This window comes from Macrobrachium nipponense, chromosome 3, assembly GCF_015104395.2.
Source record: "Macrobrachium nipponense isolate FS-2020 chromosome 3, ASM1510439v2, whole genome shotgun sequence".
Classification (NCBI taxonomy): domain Eukaryota; kingdom Metazoa; phylum Arthropoda; class Malacostraca; order Decapoda; family Palaemonidae; genus Macrobrachium; species Macrobrachium nipponense.
The window spans coordinates 114508159-114530658 of record NC_087202.1 but is presented as its reverse complement, the minus strand read 5'-3'; the positions used below and the strand labels follow the sequence as shown (position 1 = coordinate 114530658).

General features: G+C 36.3%; 1 protein-coding gene across 1 annotated transcript in view; it reads left to right on the top strand.

Moving 5' to 3' along the window:
- LOC135221985 (cell adhesion molecule 3-like) overlaps positions 1-22500 on the top strand; it is a 618236-nt gene that overhangs the window by 560124 nt on the left and 35612 nt on the right. The window contains 2 exon segments of the mRNA XM_064260087.1: positions 20423-20558; positions 21438-21574. Of these exon segments, the coding sequence (XP_064116157.1) occupies positions 20423-20558; positions 21438-21574 (273 nt within the window).

The following is a 22500-nucleotide window of genomic DNA, read 5'->3' as shown; positions in this document are numbered from 1 at the left end:
CTCTGAATTTTACGAGAGATGATTTTAAAAAATGTCTTCATACCGCCAGAAGCTCGGATGCAGCTGTTAAATGTTACTCATATATTTGAAAAAAAAAGTAAACTAAGCCTTCAACTTTCTAAATAATCAAATTACGTCATTTCCATTTCCTAAATAAGGTAGTTGGCCTAAGCTATTTAAAAAATATGTGCTTCCTAAATAAGCTATTCATTTATTTTGGATGTAAAATGACCGGGTGTTAACGAAATCGGATTTCAGTTTATCTAGATTCAAATACCGGTTGTGAAATTACCGGGATCATAGTTCTGGGAATCAAAATACCTATACGCATACATGCATGCATACATACATACATACATGTTTACATACATACACACATATGTATATATAAATAAAACAATGAATATACATAGATATATATATATATATATATATATATATATAGATACATATATAGACATATATATACATAATATATATGTGTGTGTGTATATATATATATATATATATATATATATATATATATATATCATTATGTCTGTTAACGAAATCGATTTCAGTTTATTTGGAGTCAAATACCGTTTGCGAAATTACCGGGATCAAAGTCTGGGAAGTCAAAATACCTATACACATACATGCATACACTATATAATATTACATACTTACTTACATACTACACACATATGTATATAAATAAACAAATGTATATAAACATAAAATATATATATATAATATATATATAATTTATATATATATATAGATACATATATATACACATATATATACTATATATATATATATATATATATATATATATATATATATATTCATTATGTCTGCAGCCTCCATGCAACTGTTAGCCAGTTAAGTTAATGAACGAGCGCAAAGGAATGAGCATCGTCGCAGGCAGGCTGCGGCTGCCGTAATTACAAAATAGAGCTCATACATTACGCTCCGTAGTGAATCAAATGCTACAAAGATTATTTCGGTGTTAGCCCCCCCAACCCAAACATGCCACCCTGCCCTACCCACCATGCCAGGCCCCACAGCCATTTTATAGGTCAACGACTGTACTTCTGTACAGCTGATATGATTGTCCGGAGTTATTTAGTGCTAAAATGAGGGCCAGTGCATTCGGGCGGAGCTTTGTATAATTTCCATCGTATACATTTCCAGCCTGAATTTATATCTGGGGTTTGGTTAAAGCGAATTTATCGTTCATGGAGACATATGTTGCACGCTGCAAGTTTCGGGTGTATGTGTGTCTGTGACGAGAGAGAGAGAGAGACTTGGTTAAGGGGAGGATTTTGGTATATTTTCACAATCTACAAAGAGAAAGAGCAATAATGCAAAAGTGAGAGAGAGAGAGAGAGAGAGAGAGAGAGAGAGAGATCTGTGATGATCAAATCCAGAGGCTTATATTTAGGACTTTCTATATTCATGCAATACTCCAAACACACACACACACACGCTGACAAACACACAAATATGTTTTACATATTGCGAACCCCGGGCCATTTATTACAATTTTCATGAATAAATTTTGAAGAACATCCGTTTTCACCCTCACGCCTGAAGAAGGGAGGAAGGGAGTAGCAGGAGGAGACGAAGAAGAAAGCCTAACACCCCTTAACGGAAGGCAAAATATCTACATACAGATACGTTCATTCGCGGGCGGATGTCTGCGTCTAGTCGGAAGAATTCATCTGTAGGTTTGATAATCAGCTGATGAGGTCACGTGACCGGCACACAGAAAAAAATAAATAAATAAAAAGATGGCTGTCGACGCTTCGGCAATATTGGGTGGTATGTTGGTAGGAAACAAGCTCAGAGAGAGAGAGAGAGAGAGAGAGAGAGAGAAATTGGTCATATATGCCCCAAGCCCTGTTCTCCTAACCCCACCCGCCATCACCACATCCCAGTTATATGCCTCCTCCTCCCCCTCCCCCTCCCCCATCAAACGCTCCATCCTCACCCCTCCCATCCACAGGCCCTGCACATCCGTCGTCCTAATTTTTATTTTCTCTCTTCATTTGATTCATATTTTTCCTTCGCACTTTTTCCCAGCATTTTTCTTTTATATTCCGAGTCAGGCGCGGCCCTTTTCCACCGAAGATTATTTGTTAATATTCCGCGGGTTGAGGTTAAGTGTGTTTCTTTCGTTTCCACCATTTTTACGTTCTCATAATTTTTCTTCTCTTATTTGTATTTTCGTTCCGGTCAATACCTAGCTTGGTGGACGCTGTGCGTGAGCCGAGTGTCGGAAATCTGAATTTGGAACAAAGCGATGCTACATACACACATAGGCTATATGGAGTTTCGGCTTTTCATAAACTGACATGCTAGGCCGCTGCTCTTGATATATTGTTTCTTGATTTTTGCCCTACAAAAAAGAAACGGCAAAGGCGTAAAACTAATGTACTGCGTTACGAGCAATTTCCCAGTGCGTACACCGAACTTTTCGCTCTCTCTCTCTCTCTCTCTCTCCTCGTCTCTTCTTCTTCTTCTTCTTCTTCTATCTGGCCGCTCAGCTCTTTCGTTTCTCGCAGCGCTGCCTTTTCAATAAAAAAAGAAGAATATTCAATGAAATCGAAGCAATCAAATGCATGGAATGCTTTCGTAGCCTGGAATCCTAACAATCAATGGCAAACAGTCAAATACTTCCCCAAGCACTAAGCTATAGCTTTTGTTGCCCTTCTGCCTCTGGCTTTCTTTTTCCTCTTTTATCCCTTTCTCGTTTTCTCTTTTTTTTAACGATCGACTTTGTAACATTTTAAGGTTCATGCTCTATTATTCACCGCCGTTTGATTAGTATAAAATGAAGTTCTATATGCAGTATCGGAATGCCAAGCTGATACATGCGCAAGTATGTATGTGCGTGAGAGTATGCATATTATATATGTGAAAGTAGGTGCATCAAATATACAAACAAACACACACACACACACATATATATATATATATATATATATATATATATATATAAACATATAAACAAACTTATTTACATCATATATATATATATATATGTATATATATATATATATATATATATATATATATATATATATATATATAACATATACATGCATATATATAGTATATACTTATAAATATACGCATATACGTATAGCTATACCTAAGAAATGAATCTAAAATGAGATTATTAGTTGCATGGATTTCTTCAACCCAGTTAAGAACAGAACCCATCCTGGTGACGTGAGTAGCTGAATCATAAAACCCTCAAGAAAAGGAGGAAGTACTAATAATATTAATAAAAGTGTCCAGTCTGCTACTCCTATTAACACGTCACCTTATTAGGTTTCACTCATTCTTGTATAAACAACATTTTTTCCAGAAATAATTTCTCAAGTGTCTCCTCCCGTTGAAACTTCCACATCTTTGCGCCGGATTCTACAACTTCACATCATTATTACCAACTAAAACTATTAACAGCACAACGTCAAACTTAAGAACAACTCTGCTCTAAACCGGTCCTTCTTCATTCTGTATGACAAAAAGTTTCAGCTCCGTCATAAAACATACTTTTTTGTTTATAAAATAATAAAACATAAAATACAGATCACTTCGACATTTCTTCTCGTGAAACCTGTATCCTGCGCATAATTTTTCCGTGTCATAACTTCCTTGTATTTTGTAATAAGTTAATATTTCTCTCGTATGAGTCGTGCTGCTCACTCAATGTTGAATAATAAAAGACAAATGACGCGAACACCTTTAAAGAATTTTTCCATGCCATTAAACAGTTTCATATTCTCTGTGACCTAATTCTGTTTTCTGTCTCTTTGGTCAGTTGACCTACCCGATGAAAGCATGAAGTTACATCTCAGCCATCTTTATTTCATATTTACTTTAATGCCTTTATTTGCTCTAGGTTGAATTAAATGAAACTAAAATTCTAGACAGTAAAGTAAAAACATAAATTGATAATTCTTTTATCAAAAGCACTTCACTTAATTTTGCTTTGGCTTTAGACTACTGGTTTCCAGCTGATAAAATTGAGCGCACTGTACATCAAATTGTTTTTTTGGTACTTGAAAAATAAGAAATCAACTGTAGAATGAAAAATACAGTCATCATATTCATTCCACTTGTTTATCAGTTAGTTTCTATTCAGCATTATTAAGGTATATATATACATGCATATATATATATATATATATATATATAGATATATATATATATAGATATAGTAAATATATATATATTAACAATGAATAGAAAAAATAACAGATAAATATGTGGAATGGATTTGTCGACTGAAATTTTTCATTCAATAGTTGACTTCTTATTTTGCAAGTGCCAAAAAACGATTTGCAATGTTCAGTTTTGCGCTCAATTTTTATCAGTTGGAAACCAATGGCCTAAAGCCAAAGCAAAAGTAAGTGAAGTGCTTTTTGATAACAGAATGATCAATTTATGTTTTTATTGTACTTATCAATTTATGTTTTTACTGTACTGTCTAGAATTTTAGCTTTATTTAAATAAACCAAGATCAAGTAAGTTTAGCAATAATCTTCTTCTTCTTCTTTCCCTTCAGCTTTTCGCATTTCTATATGGAGTCGCTGTTTCTAGTCAGCCTTCTCCACCTTCCTCTGTCCTGCACATCTTGTTCTCTTAGACCCTTTTCCTTCATGTCATTCAATAATTTATCTTTCCACCTGAACTTTGGCCTTCCCTCCCTCTTCTGCCCTCCACCTACATACTTGTTCACCTTCTCTCCTCATGACATGACCAAGTTTAGCAATGATTTCAACATAATATTCCAGATAAGTTTAGCAATTATAGCATCAGAATATTCCAGATCAAGATGAGTGTGGCTCAAATAAAAGAATAGCGTTACTTTTGGAGGTTAATAATATTTATATGTATATGTATATGTATATATTATATAAAATATATATATATATCTATATATATATATATATATATATATATATTATATATACACACACACACATATATATATACACACACACACAACACATATATATATATATTATATATATATATATATATATATATACACACACACACACACACACATAATACACACATATCATATATATATATATATATATATATAGTATATATAAGTATATATATGTGTGTGTGTGTGTGTGTGTGTGTGTGTGTGTGTGTATATATATATATGTGTGTGTGTATATATATGTATATATACTATACATATGTATATTAACCTCCAAAGATTACGATTTTTCCGTTATTTGAACTACGCTTATCTTGATCGGGAATATTATGATGATATCTTTGCTAAACTTATCTCACCTAATTAAGGATTTGGGTAAGAGCAAGTCAACAAAACTTTACTTTATTTCCTCACAGGCTTCCCGTCACCAAAAAGGGTCTGTAATATGCAAGAATTTTTCTCTATCCTCTCCCGAAATGACAGACAGTTACACGGTAGGCACAAGCAGCCTGTTTCTGACAGCTGAAAAAGGAATGTGAACAGCGCGGGATAAAAAACATATAGTAAAAATAAAAAAAAGGGGGGGAACATGAACAATCCGAAATAAGAAGCGAAACTGCCTACAAATTTATCGCTCAGAGCATAAATCGTTTGTAAAGTTATTAGCGATGTAAATGATATCGTCATGTTTTGTCTGCACTTATCGTAGAACCGCAAAATGAAACAAATAAACTCATACTGCAAAACAAACGCGCGCAAATAGAAAATAAAAAAAAGTACAAACACGTATAACCCTTCGCATGAACCTCTCTCTAATTATGTGGCCTAGTGTGTACCCAGCTGGAAGCTTGCTATTGCATATTGTTGAAGAGAAAATTAAAATTGTGAGTGTAGGGACAGAGACACGGTTGGAGGTAGGGGTGGGGGTTAGGAACAGCCTGGACGAATGGGCCTGGAGTGGGGCGGAGGTGTGGGGGGGGGGGGGGCTGCATATGTTTTTTGTTTGATTAGTATTGTAACTATGTCTGTTAATGGGATGTGAAACCAATTATATTGGTTCCCATAATTCAAGGTAAAATTGGCCTACAGCTGTTTCTCTGGTGAGTAGTCCCTCGAACAACGTTCGTTTTGACAGCTCTCCGTTGCTATACTAATTGTGTAAATAAGAAAATAACGTAGGTGCAGCATTATTTTTTCCCACTGAAAAATATTTTGTTGCCTTTCGGCCTTTGTTAACCAAATAGAGGCAGGTTTTCTAAGCTAAAACAACAGTGCAAAAATAACATTTCTAAAATTAACCTCTCTCTCCTCTCTCTCTCTCTCTCACTCTCTCTCTCTCTCTCTCTCTCTAAATAAATAAATAAATAAATAAATAAATAAATAAATAAATAAATAAAAAATTAATAATTAATTAATTAATTAATAGAAAAATAAAATAAAAAAGATAGATAATTAAATCAATCAATCAATCAAATAATTAATTAGTTAAATAATTAATTAATTATTTGAATAATTAATTAATATATATGTGTCTATATTTAACTAGATTGAGCCTGTTTCCTGTAGCAGAGGTAGTTTTCAAGAAAAATAAATAGCAATCATAGATAAATGCCCACTCAAACTGCTGAATCATGGATAATTCTTGTGTATAAAACTAACACAACACTAGCCCTTTCACACGCCTACAAAGAAACTCTCCCACACGCGTTAAACATCCCTATTCACCTCAGTCGTCCGCTCATTCTGAACAGTGAAGAGCCTCTATTCCATCACCCTGTTAACACTATATTTACCGATCCCTTTTATAATCTTCCTCTTCTTCTTCTTCATCCCAACACGCCCGAATAGTCCACCCTTACCCCATCCTACCATGGAGTGTTCCCACATGAACAAATCATCTCACAACGCTTCAATCCAACCATTCACAACACTCAACCTTTCAGCACTCATTTCATTACATTGAACCACAAGCCCTACAACTTCCTAGCGATGACCTTTTACTCCCCCATTTTTCCCTACCTTGTCCTTTCACCTACGTTTCATTCAAGGCAAAACATCTTGCTTCCTCTCCCTCAACTATATAATCAGCTGTCATCAATTTCTTTTTACGTGCACCTCCACTATCCACATAGTTAAATCCCCAAAACACATCGCAATTCTAAACTTATATTCATATGCACATTAATACTATTTCCCACTATTCTACATAGGCCTAAGTGGGAATGTTATTGGACTCCCATGAAGAAGTTCACCAGCTGTTTTAGTAGCATTTCCTCCTCCCAATGATACACATCGCTTCTTAAGTGCTCCCCTGCCTTGTGATGTATCATACTAGTACCACAAAATCATTGGCACCTCCTAGGTCAGACAGGTCATACAGCTTATTACCAGTGCAGTAGCAGATCACAGCAAGGAAACTGGCATGACCGTTGTGGATGTTGGTGGTCCCAGGATATATGTTCATCCACCATATATTATGCATTTCCTTCCCCAAGGGATTCACAGCTATCTACTATGAGATTCAGGGTCTCTGTAACACGGTTTTTTGGACTTTGCTCCTTGTCAAAGCATCGGATGTAGCTGAAAGTTGACATATGTATATTTTACAACCGCACACAAATTTTGTCAGCATTATCAATAACCTAAACCCGATAGTTTTAATTTTTATAGAGTAAAAATGAACTAGCCGACGCCATGGCCAATGATTACGAGCCAAGAGTCGAAAAACATTCATTACGTAAGCAAGGTAAACAAACACATTTTGACTAAATGTTGCCCCGCCCATCCACCAGACAGAAATGCCATCGGCTCTGAAACCCAAAGACTTTATGAATGGCGGAACGATACATAGATGTGGGTGGGGTATCAGTGCTAGCGTAGTAATACTACTGTAGCAGTAGTGCCGCAACAGTATAGCAGTAATATACATGAATTAAACGTTTAGACCAACTGCTGGGATCCTTGAGGATCATTTAGCACTTCTTACAACTACTCGAGAAATTAGTTTTTATAGCCAGAAGTTAAATTTTCTAATCCAACAATGCCCATGGTAGCCTTCAGTGTTATCCTGAATTATAACGAGGCGAAAGTGGGTGGAGCCTCATGAAGTCACCATTCTGACGATAATTATTGGTGAAGGTTTAAAGCCAGTATACGGTACCGGCTATTTTTTTTCAGTAAATAGGTAGATAGCCAATAAATAAAAATTGCTTGACATTGGATATAGCAGTTATCAAATCAAGCTTGTCTACTATGTTTTTGGTAATTACCAACTATTCCCTACATCTTGTCAATCTGATTGTGACCTATAAAGTAGACTGTAATTTCTTAGGGAAACTTATTTTGGGAGTTAGACTAATAATCGAAGTGTTTTTGTAGTTTATTAACATATTTTGTTGGTTTGTTCATTATGACAATTATCAGTGGGGAGGTTCCAGAGTTCATAAAGGTGTACTGCTTTGCTTGTATTTAAATTTGTATGTCATTGTTGCCAGAGGTTTAGCCTTCGTTACGTATAGCCAATCATCCATCGAGAAAGAGGGAAGAAATGATGTCATAAGTTACGTAACGAGTGCGTTCGAAACCTTTTCTCTGAGTAAGTTGGCCCGTCTTCAAAAAGGTCACTTTTACATTATAAGTACCAAATTTATTCAACCTACGTAGTGCAGAATACACTCAAAATTTATGTGTTGATATAATATGTATTCTGAATAAGCGTTATATTTATGAAATGCATAGATAAAAAGTTATTGCGAAAAAACCGTGTTACAGAGGCCCTGAATCTCATAGTAGCAGGCATATCCATGCTACGGGATACAGTACATTAGAAGTGCAAGCCATATCGTATGTTTACGAAAATTACCTAAGAAATATTATATACAAGCACACACAAATGCATGTATATGCACGGCATTAGAAGCAATGGTATATATATATATATATATATATATATATATATATATATATATATATATATATATATATATATATATATATATATATACACACAATGTTTTGAAGCAAGAAAACCTGACCATAAATTTTCCATAGGTTTCATCTCGTGTAAGAAAGATAGACAATTATTTTCCAATTTCCGTAATTCGTTCAGAAAATAAAAACCACGAATCTCTTGTTCTAAAAATAAAGAGCCAGTCAGGCAAACTGACAGACAAACTGAAGGACAGAAGAACAAACCCACGAAGAAAAAAAATGACTGCATGAATAGGGAAACAAGAATTCGCGATCGCGACCATATATACACGAGAAGACATACCCGTGAGTTACGCGTTTCGCGATGAAATGGCCCACCGTGGGCGGCCGGGTAAGGAGTGCTGATGCTCGTGAGTGGGGTAGAGTCGGGGTTGGGTGGGAGGGGGGTAAGTAAGGGTGGGGTTTATTTGGAAGGGGGGCCTTTCCTTTATATGCGCATCACGCCCAGGTGACTATGTAAATGGGCAGAATCGGGCCGGCTCGAAAACGCCAGGGGGCTACGCCAGCACTTGCCACTGCCTGTCACTTGCAAGCGGCAGCTAAAGTGCTTGGCTGTATGCCCCAGATGTTTATTTATTTTTGCGTTTATTATCCCTGCGTGCTGATGGCCTGCGCGCAAGTTCCCCCCAATTTTTTTTTAGGCCTACTCTGGTTAAGAGTTCTCCTCTCAAAATGTAGCATTTTGATTTTTAGAATTTTGTCCTCGTTTCCTTATCTATGCTTCACCTAATGCCATTTGACTTGTCGCTTCTTTAACGGTAGGTTAAACTGATTTAACCTTCCGGTACTGCCAAACAAAAGGACCAAAATAAATAGTTGCAACTCGCGTTTCGGCCAGTAAGAAATTAATATTTACAAAGAAATATATACACATATATATACTACATAACTGGTAATACAAAGAACGAATATTGAGAATTATGCACCTAATGTTATTATTATCATGATTAATATTTGTTCAAAACTAAACTGATATGATTGACAACATCTATAGTTAGCTCGACATCATAGCAAATGAAAAAATAAAAAATCAGAAGCAAACCAAAGACTGTTCGTTTCATCTCATATTTCATCTCATATTACAATTAAATATATGTATATGTATGTATATATAAAAAAATTTCAAATGTTTTCCGTAACCCGGTTACCAGCAAAAAAAAAAAAAAAATCCTGTATCGTTAGCCTGGAAGTGAGCACTTGACATTCTGTTACTACATGGTCGATTTATGAGGGGAAAAATCCCGCTGTTATTTATGCTATTGGGTTACAAGTTAATTCTACCGATTTCTATTCGAACCAATATTCATTGCATCAAATACGCGAAAACAAATGACGTCATATTTCAGCAAATTCTCGCAGGGCTGAAGAGAGATAAAGAGATAAATTACGTAAATTACTGATCATACTTTTAACGTGAACGAAACTGGGACATCTTGTGATGAATAATTATAAGCTTTAGATTTTACCTAAATAAATGAATTATTACGTAACTCATTTAATCCTTTGTTAATGCACTTTCCATGTTATATAAGATGTCTGAAACGATCTAAACAGCGTTAGCAACTGAACATAGAATTTAGGCCAAAGGCCAAGAACTGGGACCTGTGAAGTTGAATCATTCAGCGCCGAAACGGAAATTGACAGTAAAAGGTTTGAAAGGTGTAACAAGAGGAAAATCTCGCAGTTGTAATATGAATCAATAGTTAGGAGAGAGAATATGAAAGAGGCACAGTAAAAGGAACGAAAAGGGTTGCGGCTAAGGGCCGAAAGCACGCTGCTAAGAATCTGAAGTAATGCCTACAGTACATCACACGAGGTGCACTGACGGCACTACCCCGCTACGGGGCGTTAGCAATTGCCCTCAGGCATGTATACTGCCTACATACGCAAATGACCGCAGACATGACAACTCTATAAATCGTAACAGCACCTTTGCATATGCAGGATATCAGATTCTTAATCGATACATTATTAAAATATTTTAACCAGACCACCGAACTGATTTCTTAACCGATGCAAAAACATACAGATGCGAAAGGAAGACGCATTTCCTTTCACATCGTAATCAAAACAATTTATGCACAACTTCCTACTTGCATTCAGAGGCCAATCTTACCGCCCCAGATGAAACAACCTGCTACGAATTGGTACTTTCTCATCCGGTTTGCGCTTCCAATTGCCTCCGTTTCACTAAATGATATTGTTTTCCACTGTGGTACCTTCTCAGGAAAAATCTATATTTCATCAGTTCATCACCCATTAAGTGCTCCTAAGTCATCTAAATTCAAACTAAATTGTGTATGTAAGTAATATGTAGTATTCCTAACCCCGTGCACACAGTTCAGCTTTTTCTTATGTGCCTTCGAGTAAAGAGCAATAGATATCTAAAAACTGATCATGGTTTTCATCAACTTAAAATGAACGGTAAATCGAATCTAGCCGATTATTGATAGTAAGGACCTTAAATCTGGTTCAGGCATTATGAATTTAAACATTTTAGCCCCTGGTCTTTTTGCAAAGTAACATAACAATAAAAATTTCCCAAACCTATTGGCCGTGGGTCTTTGATTTCTTCTACAATGGTTAACAGGAAACGCGAAATAAAATGCAGCACTGAAAATATAATCACGTTTAAATTAGGCATTTTGCTGCCGCTCGAAAATAAATTCTGTAAAAAATATATAATTGCGTAAACAGTTATTCGAAATCTGCCGTTCATCGCATTCGAACCAATAGTTATTCAAAATAAAAAATAAAATGATTCTCTAAAAGATGAATATGACATGAATAACGTGTCAATAATGAGGACTAAAAGGGTCAAGATACATGGTCTACGAAAATGGTGATGCAGGTTGTACCTTATTCGTAAGTCCAGGGATCCAACAGTGGATTTCCGAACTCTATTTCTTTTTAAACACTTAATACTGTGATTCACATTTTGAATGAACTTCAGAGTTGCAAATATCCGTCATTCGTCGGGTTTAAGATTGATAACGTTATGAATTTTTTTGGAAATGTAGGGGCATAGAGAATAGTATTTTTCATTCGCTTATATCAAGGCGAGTGACTCTCCCTAGCCAGCAAACCCAATATATCCTTACTGACTTCGAAAGATGACACTTTAACATTAAAGAGTGCAATTCTAATAACAGCTATTCTACCCTCAGAAATGCCTATATTTCGCAAAGATTTCATGGTGGAAGACAAGGAACCTGTCTGAGACGTGTCCGCTCTCGGTAACACTGTTCCATTTTGTGCCGAATGTCCGCCCTGCTATGTACTTACAGGCAAATTAACATAATATTGTACATTAATGTTACGAACTTTTTTTAAACAAAACGGCTGCCTATAAGAATTTGAGATTAAATAAATATTTGTCTACAATGTCACCGGAACGCCTTGATCAAATGTTGAGATTCGAAATTCAGTGGACCTGATAGTCTGGGGAAGCGTTTTATTTTATTATTAAAGAAAAACTAGGCCTATTTAATATTTTCCTAAACCTCTACTGTTGTATATGCATATTTTTAATTGCATTGCGATACAGTAGGACCTTTAATCTGAATGTTATTGTCTAGTCTATATTGCAGCATAAATAAGAGCGCACACACACACACACACACACACACACACACACACACACACACACATATATATATATATATATATATATAATATATATATATATATATATATATATATATATATATCATATATATATATATATATATATTCACTGGTTAATATCTTCTGATCTGAATTCTAATGTCCAAACAACGTTCAATCTGAATGAGTTCTCATTGTTACTGCTGAATAAGGTAACCACATATGTTAGAATGTGATTTTTTCTGACTTACCCGCATTATTTTATCTAATTTTCAATCATGGAAGCACTATAGAAACCCAAGATCTAAAACTCAAAATATTAAAACAAGGCTCACATCCCCTCACAACTTATGGGTCTTACAACAAACGGCATACTTCATCTCAGTTTTCATAAGAAAGAAAAATGTTATGAAAACATTCATAACGCGGACGAAAAAAAAAAAAAAACTAAAAACTAACTTAGAACACTAATTTTAACACTCACCACCAGCCGGAGAAAGCGACGGCTGTCCAACTCCAGAGCCTGAACGGACTTCTTATCCGCAATCCGCACTTAGGATCAAGAAGATCAGAGATCGGGACAGGTCTGATGAGCTTACAGTAATTCGTCCTTTAGCTTCTTTAGCTTAATTATTGTCTGTAGTTAACACATAAGCCCCAATAAAAATGCCGCAAGATAGCACTTCCGAAGGGTGATTCGTGGTCGCTCAATGTAAGGTAGTCCCGTGATCATAAACAAAAGGGTCTTCAACTCTCCCCTAGTGCTGAGAAGTGATTTTTACTAATTGTATGGCCAGTGCAAACTTATCATAACGTATCACTTCTCTTCTTCATTCACCGATTCGTTTCTTCTTTACAGCTCGAGTCACTTGCTTTTCCTGGGTATTTTGCTCACTGCCAAACTAATTGCTCTTTTTCTTTGTTACTCTCTGATCCACACTAAAATGTATACATACTGTACACTATAGGTATATGTTCTACGTCTATTAGGTGTAAAGGTGTTGACCAAATTTAAATTCCTTAATTCTGGCACTTTCTCAGTTTTATGACAATGGATAGAATAATATTTACGGAATGTGTTTACAGCATTATACAAGAAGTGATCTAATTTCAAAAGCTGATAATTAACACTGGAAGTTAAACATCATCTGCAGGGTGCCACGGAAATGTTCCACGGAGTCTGTAACGGAGGGACGGGAGGAGGTTTAGGGGGAGGAGGTTTAGGAGGATGAGTATGAGCGGGGGGGGAGGAGGAGGAGGACTGGGAGGTGTAGGAGGGAGGATTAGGAGGAGGACCCACGGAAACGTTCTACGGAGTATGGAGTCAGAAGAGTCTTTAACTGAGGGAGGAGGAGGATGAATAACAGAGAGGGAGGCGGAGGAGGTAATACGAGTGTGGAAATCTGTCAGTTGTGCTCTTGTATGCTTATCTGGGCTTGCAATGGCAGTATGGGATACCATTCTTTTATTTATTTAAGAAAAAAAAAACACCATTTTTGCAGTTCTCTACCGGCATGACACCATGAAGCATTATCCCAAGACATAGGCCTATGTACACATTTTTTTGTATGGCTACAGTTGTTTTGTAAGCGCACGTTTGTACTTTTCTACTTTATAATACAATTTAGTTCACAGCTTTATCATCCATGCAAACTGACTTAGAAATATATGAAGCTTCAGAATCAAACAAGTTCTTGTAAACAACATGGCTTCGGTTGAGAAGACCAGTTAGCCAACCTTACACGCCGACATCGCACATTCCCCACAATGACGCATGAGAGTTATGTTTCATTAGACCACTTTCTGTACTTACAGTCTCTTCCTTACCTCTATAACACAATTACCTTTGATTATGCCATGTTCAACACCGCAAAAATCACTACGTTGTCTAAGCATATGCGCCACTTGGGCCTTGGCTACGATTTAAAGCATCACCAGCAGTCTAGCACTAGTGACTACAGAGTCCCGGTTGTGAGGCTATCATTCGTACACAGACAGTTAGTTGTTCTAAAACAATTGTTCGATACAATGATTTCGTGACAACGGTCCTCTCGCAAGACATCTTAAACTCTCTTTTTTTCGCTGTTTCAATACCAGTTTAATATTCCCTTATTTTGGGGGTTAATTTGAAGAAAGCTATGGCATTTCTAACACCCATTCGTTCGAACAGAGATTGTTGGCTTGAGCTAATGATTTTCGATTAGTCGTCGCCATGTAACTGAATCCGAACAATTGAATCAAGTAACGAGTCGTAAACCGAAAATCCTTTATCTGTTAAATGACCAACATAAGTTAACATTCAAATCACGTATGCACGCATATATAAATATATATATATATATATAATATATATATATATATATATATATATTACGTGTGTGTTTATGTGTGGTGTATGTAAGCGTATTGCTCAATGTTTTTTATGACACCAGTTGCATCAGAACGTTCTAAAAATATAAATGCATATTAATGTTACTGGTGCATTACACATGAAATTTTTCATACAACGCAGCATGGTAAATAATTCTACCCTTACTAAGCAAAATACCATGTTGACCATTTTGTATTTAAAACTTACTGGACCAATTCAAGCATATGCATTGTTAATAACCAGTAATTTTCCATAGGTTAATGTGCCAGGTGTACATTTGGTTTTAGGCTGACTAGAAAAAAGAAAAGTAAATAATTCCCACTGCCTAAATGATGGTCACACAACTTTGGCTCACTCATCTCTCATGACTTTTCTGGCACTCGTGTGACTCACTGTCGGTCACGCTAGACTCAATATTCATTGTTATTTCCAGTAACTTTACTATCGCATTTTTCGTTTTTTTATTCTTTGTTTATTTTTGTAAGTCAGGCTTGTGATAAATAAGGAGAAGGGAATGCCTGCTATGATAGTGGCCCATATGCTCCAATTATTCTATAATCATAATCTAGGTCTTTTTATATTATACCAGCGAAACAGACGGCTAGAAAATGTACTGATATTGCGCTAATTTTTATAAAGGCAAGAATTGTTGCCACTACAACAAAATTTCATGTAAAAAAATATACTTACAGTCTTCATATGAGAGGTACTTTTAAACAATGCGACTTAATAATATTCCAGCAAAAACACTACCTTTATAACATTTTTATTTTTTACAATAATCTGAAAACGTGTAAGGAGGAGTGAATCTAACATTTTGTAGGATTAGGTAACTACTCTCTAGAGACAATACCCAATGATAAACATATCGTAAACTTAACTACAGTTGAAAGTCGATAGAGGAGAGAAAATATTTTGATAACCTCATTTGGGATCCCCGAATATTTAGAGTATACGAGTATATCTTTCAGAGGCTGCATGTGACTTCGCCTCTAGACCTATGCACCAGTCAATTGGTTTGACTTGGTGCTCTCTTGGCGTTTGTTTTAATAGGTCTGTCATCGTCTTTTGTTTATTATGTATAATGTACCGGATGTGCACAGGCTTACCAAATGATAGAGATAATCAATTATTATGTTGCAGTTCAAAAGAAACCCTTTGCAACACCGTGGTCCCCATAAGGGTGTAGTGCCGTCAGTGCACGGCAGGCATTACTTCAGGTTCTTTGTAGCGTTCCTTCGGCCCCTTGCTGCAACCCCTTTCTTTTTTACTTTCCACACCCGCCTAACAATTGATTCATAGTGCAACTGCGAGGTTTTCCTGATGTTACACCTTTCACACATTTTACTGTCAAATTCAGTTTCAGCGGCGAATAATCTCATAGGTCCCAATGCTTGGCTTTTGGCCTAAATTCCACATTCAAATCAATTCAACACCGTGGCTTGTACAGCTATTACTCTCGGCCTAGAAGGAGAAGACTATAGAAAACTTGTAAATGAATGTTATGGACGAAGGACTGGTTCATGATATGATCAAAATTCCGGCTCCGCATGGTACTAAAGGAATATACAAACATGCTCTCTACAAAATCAGTTAGTCTTTGACATTCACCTTAACTTTAGGTATATTATTACAAAACGTCACCATTTCCTGTACACTCAGCCAATCAAAAGTACTACGAATATTTCATCAGACTTCATCTGTTCGTCTCCTAGAAGTGCACCGTTACATTTTGAGTATCCAACTTACTTCCATTAAACATCTTGGCTCCAGACTTCCTTAACATTTGCCCATAAGACTCGTATCATCATATGTTTCGCTTTTGCCTCTCATGGAGTGTCTCTGCCTGCCGATATATGTGCCTAATTAGATTCACATCAACCGTGCATTTTGATGTCTAGGCCAGCCCCTTACGACGCTCCTGATTGGCTGTTGATAAAGTAATCACAGGGCTAGAAACTCTCAGTCTCTCTCGAGAGTTCACAGCCAATAAGAAGCGTCGTAAGGGACTGGCCTAGACATCAAATGCACGGTTGATGTGAATCTACTATAGTAGTTATGAGCTTTCATTCTCCTTCCGTGCATCTTGTTCATGTTTGTTTGCTTTCTATCCTCCCTTCCATGACGCAATTCCCATCCACACGTTTCATGACCTACTTTTATTGGTAAATTGTAACCATACGATGTGGGTAAACTCACTAAAAAAAAATGCGAGCAAGACTGAAAGCATGCTCATGCCTATTTAAACGGAACGAGAAGCCACAAATGCACGAATACACGCATAAGCAAATTTAGCGTGATGATCCAAAAAGATATAGCTCTGTGTTAAGGTATTCCCAAGGTATGGCGAAGTCGCGAAATATTAGTAATTTTAGGCATAATATGTGAAAATATAACAAAAACCATAAACTGCTCACACACATTAGATAACACAGGCCTACGCACACGCGTACACGCACGCAAATGTATATAAATATATATATATATATATATATATATATATATATATATATATATATATATATGTGTGTGTGTTTGGTGTGTGTGTGTGTGTTTTATTTATATATATATAATATATATTATAATAATTATAATAATTATATATTATATATATAGTATATACATATCCTCATCCTTTAACAGTTTGTGTGTATATATAGTATATATATATATACATATACATATACATATACAATTACACTTAGCAACAGACAGATAGGCAGACAGACAGTACCACAGGGTTCCCTTTTCACCGAAGGATCCCCTTGTCTATAAATTTACTTGCATAAGATTCGGTCATGCCTTAGAAAGAGCCCCCTGAGAGTGCTATAGGAGGATATATTGTACCTTCGGACATTGAATTTCCTTTCACGACACCAGTTGCACATTTCATCAGTTTTCAGGCGATATTCAGATGAAAAAAATGGGCGAACTTTGAATATGAGAGACATGCTTAGCGGTCCTTGATATCTGACGTATTTCAATATTTCTGCGGAGACTGTTCTCTCGCCACATCTAATTTATTGCGCATCGGCTTCTATTGATTTTCATCTCTATCTTCATTTCCCCGAAGGATGTGGACTAAAACACATTTAATAAAGGTCGAATGTATATGAGTCATTTAGATTTTGCAATACCGTGTTGTTATTAATACGATACATGATCAGTTCTTAGAGTTATGTTGTTTCTATAAAAAATCTCCTGAGCAATTCATAAAACCTTTCTTAATATAATTTCTAAAATTATGAAACTTTGATTTACTGCACACACACACATACATACATACATACACCAAACACTACACACACACACACACATATACACACACACACACCAATATACACACACCACACACACACACACACACACACATATTATATATATATATATATATATATATATATATATATATATATATATATATTATGTGTGTGTTAGGGTTGCCAAGCTTCTATTTTTTAGTGTTATATTTGTTCAGACTTTTCGGCGGACTTCAGCAATGGAAATAATGGACGGTTGGCAACTTTGAGTGTGTGCGTTTGTATGTATACGTTATATATACACATATAAATGTATATATATATATATATATATATATATATTATATACATATACATATGTGCGTGTAGTGTGTTTGTGTGTATGTGTATCCCGTCCCACGATGACAAACGTATAGAATACTGTAAAGATACGAGCTTTATGATACAATTACAGAAATTTGGTTGAAATATATAGAACACACACTTATTTTAGTAATATCTAAATAAAATCGGTACAAGAACATTTACCCTTCCTAACCAACACACCATGTAAAAGTAATAAGTAAAAAACATAAATAAGGGCAAATCATCAGACGAGGAGAATCTCAGGGTTTAAGTGGGAACCTCTCCCTCCTCAAGATGTCAAAATGTCAGGCAGTGGGAAGAAGCATTTACTGGCATCGCTTGCTTTTGGCCCTGGACGTTTTGCTAAGAGAGAGAGAGAGAGAGAGAGAGAGAGAGAGAAGGGGTGGAGGGTGCGATGTCAGATGCATTTAGAGCATTCAGTGTATTTGATGCTTCGTCAAATGTATTCACAAGGTTTTGCAGAGAGAGAGAGAGAGAGAGAGAGATCAAGCAGGTATTACTCTCGCTAAAGCCTTGACTTCACATGATCTTCCTTCTCCCCACCCCCTCAACCCCCCATTTCCTCTTCCATTCCTTCCGAGCTACAAAGCAACCCACCCACCTCCTTCCCACAATTTGTACTTGTAATTGGAAATGTCTGTCTCGTGCCTTCCACAAAGGTCTGGGGTAATGGTTGGGGGTCTGGGGTGATAAGAGAGTGTGTTGGGGTGGGGTGGCTACAGAAAGCCTAAACCCACAGCTCAACAAGCCTGTTGCCGCAAAGACCACCTTGGGCTTTGCTGTAGGCTTTGATAATCCCAACAGCCTTAAGTTGCATTTTCTTTGTGCAAAAGAGAATTAGTTCGGTCTTTTGAGCGCGGCCGGATAACCATTGTAAGGAACATTTGCATATCCAAAAGGCTGTTTCTCTACGGCTTAAAGTAGCCACGATACGGGTTATGTATTTGAGGTAATAGATGTTTTCTTTGAATGCGTCATTCAAGAGACCATTCTAGTGTATACTGCTTCACATTACAGTCGTCCAAACGTATTTGCGCCAATGTTTTAGTTTTCAGTTACAGAATGATAGAGGTTTCCATCCAGTTAATTCGAGTAATTTCCCTTTCTTACCACTCCACTCGTTAAAAAAAAAAAAAAAAGAACAAGCCGCCACTAATGAATAAACCTCTGCCCGCCCCGCCCCGCCCCCTTCTCGAAATTCAGCCAACAAGACTCCAGTCACAGCTTTAGAACCTCGGCTAATTAAGAGTCCGAAATTACGGCCAGCGTGCCGTTCTGGCCAGCGACAGCCGTCCCGAGTTCCAGTGGCTAACAGCCGAGGCTCTTCGTCGACTCCATCGAGAGCAACAGGCTGTTTTCTCATTAGGAATAGCCGCGTCGATGAGAGTGCCTTCAAAGGAGAGGACATTTTTAAAAGAATGCTTGAAGCGGATGCGCTGAGGAGTGCACGTCACTCTGAATGGTTTATCGAGGGCCTCGGAGAAGGAGTTGTTCTGAGATTGGATGAAAATGAATTCATTTATTTAGGAACATAATTAAATTAGCTGATCCTCGTATTGACCGGTTTGCCTCACACAAGCACAAAAGCGTATACACACGTGTATGTATATATGTATGTATACATATATGCATATATATATATATATATATATATATATAATATCAGTGTGAATACAAGTGTGTACGTATGTATGAAGGTCTGTGTGTAATTTCTCGCTGCCTGTTGCACATCTATAAGTAGTCACAGCGACACATCTAGCACCAGTACTACTAAAAAAAAAAAAAAAAAAAAAAAAAAAAACTCCGGAGCACCTGGAGTAGGAGAGCGGGCCTCTACGAGCCACAGGTTAACGCTTTGGTGCACCTTCTCCTTTCCAGATGGAGGCCAGCACAGGTCAACAAGTGGTTTTGAAATCAGTGACCCTCGCCACTTCAGGGAGGTACAAGTGTGAGGTGCTGGCGGAAGCGCCCTCTTTCAACACGCTGGTTGAGCATGCGATACTTACCGTTGTGGGTGAGTGTGTTTTCTTAATTTTTTTCCTTGTTTATGCTTTCATTATTTCTTATTCTGGTATGTTATTTTTCTGATTCGGTTTTTTTTATATGCGTAGCTTAATCTGTGTTTTGAGTTAGTTGTCTTCTGTGCTTATGTTTGTATTATTTTTTATTCCGTCCTATTATTGTTCTAATTGTTTTTTTTTAGGTTAAAAGAGTTTATGATGCTTTATGCTGTTTAGCATTTCTTACTCTGTTCAGTATTTTTTTTAATGCGTAGTTTCTTCTGTGTTTTGTTTTGGGTATCTTCTTGGTTATTTAAATATTGATAGAGTTTATTGTTTTCAAAGAGGATTGCCATTTATGAGATAAATGCTTCATTTTTCTCACATTTGAATAAAACAGGTATTTACTTTAAAAGGGAATCATACTAATTTAAAATTATTTGGCACTAAAAAAAAGTGTCAAATACTTTGTTTTTTTTAGGCATCAGATATTCACGTACAATAGTGTGTAATATTTTTGGTTAAATGTGATGTTTTAGTTTCCTTATTGTATGTCATTTAATTATGAATATCCTTGTAAATGCAATAACGTTTTATGAGAAAGTAAATGTAAAGAGAAATTGTAAAGTCATGAACATGTTTGAGGTATTTAATCCAGCATTAGTAAGCGAAACGTATTGCCTCTACTTAGGCCAAGAGAATAATGGAACCAAAAACTATCGACATTACCATTTACAATTGCCACGACATAGTTAGTAAATAGAACAAAATAAGCTAAAAGCTTTTACAGAACTACTTAGGCATCCGATACTTGTGTAAATGACAGTTTTCTGATACGACTTTAATTTTTTTTTTTTTTTTTTTTTTTTTTTTTTTTTTTTTTTTTTATACAGACATACCCCAGGAGAAACCCACAGTCCTGGGCGCTCGGGAGAGATACCAACCGGGAGATGTGGTCAGCATCAACTGTACCTCTGCACCATCTAAGCCAGCTGCCACCCTCACCTGGTATATCAACGGGCAGAGGTGAGTAAGAAATGGTCTCGTGTGTAAAGGATGAAGGAACCTTCATGATAGCTTCTACCATGTGATGCAAGAGCTGAAAAAAATGCTATTCAGTGATGAACCGCAGGATAACTATGGATGAAATATGTCCAGGTTTCCTCTATAAATCATAGGGAGATGATAAAATGAAAAGTATCAAGTTCAAACTATTCTTAAGAACATTTACGTCAAGATGAAACCTTTGATGAGTCTCCTTGCAGCATTCTGGCATTCGTAAGGTGATTTCCTCCAAGCCTTTGTTAGCCAGAAGATGATTCATTGGTTGTCAATGGAATAACGAGGTCAGGTCACAGGCGTTCGTTTTCATCTTCATCATCCACAAATTCTGTGACGATGTAACAAAACGGCGTTGATCGCCATCTTGCATCATACATTCATTAAGCAAATGTTCATTCATGGATTCATTCTTTATACGAATTCTTTAGACCGAGTTAGTTAATAATAGTCAAAACCTCTTTTACTGAATTTTCCCCTTCCTTTTATACATCACCAGTAATTATTCAGTTACAGTTAAGCCCAATTTGCAGTTAATGAAGCCTCAAATGTGCGAGAATAGCTCTGTTCTTTCTCGCTACGAGGTTTTTCGTAATCAGTTTTTCATAATTAGTAAACACTAATATTCCTCTTTTGCTATACCAGTTCGTACAAACTTTTCTCGAACTTTAGTTATTTATTTCCTGTGTAATCTTGTCATTTAACAAGACTTAGTTACAAACTTTTATTGTGACCTGAGTTTCTTATCAAAATCAATGATTCTGTACGCATTTGACTTTACACTCTATCCTTATCTTTTCTTTGCTTATTGTTGAGTTTCTTACTACATTCCATCAAAATATTTAATCGCATATATATATATATAAATATATAATATATATATACATATATACACAC